Source organism: Plectropomus leopardus, unplaced genomic scaffold (genome assembly GCF_008729295.1).
Source record: "Plectropomus leopardus isolate mb unplaced genomic scaffold, YSFRI_Pleo_2.0 unplaced_scaffold26748, whole genome shotgun sequence".
In the NCBI taxonomy this organism is placed as follows: Eukaryota; Metazoa; Chordata; class Actinopteri; order Perciformes; family Serranidae; genus Plectropomus; species Plectropomus leopardus.
In genome coordinates, this window is record NW_024629099.1 from 1 (window position 1) to 3059 (window position 3059).

At 39.4% G+C, this 3059-nt stretch overlaps 1 protein-coding gene across 1 annotated transcript; it reads right to left on the bottom strand.

The window, feature by feature from the left end:
- Positions 1–7: 7 nt before the first annotated feature.
- On the bottom strand, positions 8–2464 carry LOC121937586 (mitogen-activated protein kinase kinase kinase 2-like). Its single transcript, XM_042480919.1, has 2 exons — positions 1920–2464; positions 8–1260 (listed from the first exon to the last, which is right to left on the bottom strand). The coding sequence occupies exons 1-2, from the start codon at positions 2015–2017 to the stop codon at positions 1032–1034; spliced, it is 327 nt and encodes a 108-aa protein (XP_042336853.1). The 5' UTR covers positions 2018–2464; the 3' UTR covers positions 8–1031.
- Between the last annotated feature and the right edge of the window lie 595 nt (positions 2465–3059).

Here is a 3059-nt window from a genome sequence, read left to right on the forward strand (position 1 = left end):
ATTTCTGTCTCTGCAACATCTCTTTGGCCACTTTATTTCGATGGACTCAAGGCTGACTGCATGGGAAGCTAGAATGGATGTCACAGACTCCAACAGTAAAGTTGGTATTGCTTTATAGACATTGCACACTGATGCAAAAGTTTGGTTCTTCTTTTCTTTACACTACACAATTCTTCTTTAAGAAATTATACAAAAAATGCTTCAAATAGAAAAATATCTCCTTGGTTGATTATCCTGCATGTTGGAAATGTTTCAATGCATGATATCAAAAGTGCAATATTGACAATCCTTCTAAATGGGGTTCTGAGTGCCATGAAAGTTGGGTAATGCAACCCCTCTAAGATGTTTAAAAAAAGACATTCTTACTTACAAAGTCTTATTGTAAGGCGTTGACAAAAATACATTTACATTTTGCAGGTGACAATAGAAAACTCATCGGCTAAGATGACTGTATGCGTTATTGTAAGCCGTATAAAAATATTTTGCCATCTTAGTTCCACACACAGCTAATGAGGGCTGGTGAGTAACTTACAGTACTATCAGATGTGATCAATGTCACCAGTCAGTCATGATCACATAAGCCAAACCTCAACACTGTTCTGCGGCAGTAAATGAGCAAAGACCCAGAGAGCCTGAGACGTCACTGCTCTCTAACTTTGGCCTCTTTCTTGCTCTTGTTAAAGGACAGCAGTCTGTAGCGTGTGAGACTGCTAAGTGCTTTCCCGTCAGTCTCCTCCTGGGGAAACACACTGCGACGCCTCGGAGGACTCTGGAGGTCTGACAGCAGTCAACCTGGCCTCTCAGCGAGCGATCCGGGTTGAGCTAGTTGGTGAGAGATGCAGGGGTCCTGACAAGGCTGACACTGGTGATAGATGACAGGGCAGAAAGCTGGAGTGATGCTGAGCCCTGGAGCCTGGTGACCAAGAGAGGGGGAAGGGCCCTGGGGACGGGGCGGGCCGGAGAGGAGGGGAGGCGCCGGTGTCTCGGAGGCCTTGTAGGCAGGCAGGGGAGGGGAAGGGGGTCCGCAGGGCTCAGAAGCTTCCCTGGACGAACGGGTGGCTGAGCAGAACGTCTGCAGTCGGCCGCCACTTCTCCTCCACAAACACCTGCCGCAGGAAGTCCCTACACGCGTCGGACACACCCTCAGGAAGCAAAGGCTTTGTAGGCTGGGTGGCGATCTTAAAAATGGCTGCCATGGCCTCGTACTCGGCCCACGGAGGTTTCTGGGTCAGCATTTCCACAACAGTGCAGGCGACACTCCTGAGGACAAACAATCCAGGAGATTTTAGTAATGTCAGAACATCTAGTATAATCTAATGAGTTAGGTTTCTGCGCATCTGCTTTGTGTGTTAAAGCACTTTGTAACCTCTGTTTTTAAAGGTGCTATATAAATAAAGTTAGTGTTATTATTAATAATTATTTTTGACATTTTACAATGCAAAGTCAGAAAAAAAACAATTAAAAAAAACGCACTAGTCATGTCTGAGTATTTTTACGATTTTGTTAGGGAGGTTATATTTTTTTTCTACAATTTTACCTCACTATAAGCTTCACAAATGTGGTTTATTTACTGCACTGTAATACATTTTATTTTACAGGTGTTGTTTGTGTTGCTCTGTTCAGACCTGCCCTGTATTTCTAACACAAGTTTATATTTCTGTTTTGTAATCCATGTCTTGGTGACTGCTACATGTAACTGATCTTGTTTAACATGTTAAATGTGTCACTGGACATAAAGTACACATCATCAAAACAACTGTTTCCATTCAATTTATTGCTTAATCACCCCTTTATTGAGGCAACTTTACTGCTTTTACTGCAACAGTGTATTTTTGCCCTTGTAATAAATATTTTTGTGCTGCAGCAGACTAATATCCCCTCTGGGCCTCATTACAGTTCCATCTGATCTTATTCCTTACCATACATCAGCTTTGCGGCCATAGCCCTCCCCATTGATGACTTCAGGGCTCATCCAGTAGGGGGTGCCAGTGACGGACTTGATTCCTGTACCAGACATGCAGATGGTCTGGATACGTTTGCTGGCTCCAAAGTCGCCCAGCTTCACGTTCCCCGAGGAGTCCCTCAGGATGTTAGCACCTGGTGGAATGAAACAAAATGAGCTCAGAGTTATTCAAGAGTCTCCTGAGGACTGTCAATATCCTTTAAGGGATACTTTGACAGTTTGGAGGTTCAATTAATGTAGTGTGGTTACAAAGTGCCTGTGCCAGCACTTCAACTGACTGTGGGGAAACTTTTCCTATGACTTGGATTGACGCACTGGTAAACCTATTTATAAAATTACAAAGTGCACCATAGAGCAGTATTTATAAATAGCACACTGTCCAAAATCCAGTGGTGAAATGTAACTAAATGCATTTACTCAAGAATTGTACCTACGTACAAATTTCAGGTACTTATACTGAATCTTTTCTTTCCATTCTTGTACTTTTACTCCACTACATCTCAGAGGGAAATATTGTACTTACTACTCCACTACCTTTATCTAATAACTAAAGTTACTATACAAATTAGGATTTTTGCATAAAAAAATAGTATAGAGTATATAGAGTATATAAAATATGATTTAAAAAAAAAAAAATTAAACTACCTAACAATTTAAAAAAGTAAAGCCATTAGTCTATGTATCAATTATCTGACTGACAGAAAATTCATTGGCAACATTTTTTATAAACATTTCAGTCATTTTTTTAGTTTTCTTTTTTTTTTCTTAATTAGTTACTTTGCCAACTATTTTGATAAGTTCAGTTTTTGGGTGTTTATTGTATTTTATTTTACTTTTTTTCTGACTTAGGTACTTCTTTCCTTTTTTTAAATAGCTTTCAGTTTTGTTTTTTATTATTATTATTACTATTATTATTGTTGTTTTCAATTAGGCACTAAGGCAACTATTCTGATATATGCTTAAGTCATTTTATTTATTGACTGTTTTATTGATTTATTTGGGATAGTTTGGGGGTCTTTTTTTATTTTTCTAAATTGGATACTTTTATCTTTCATACTTTAAGTACATTTTGCTGATTATGCTAGCTTACTTTAAC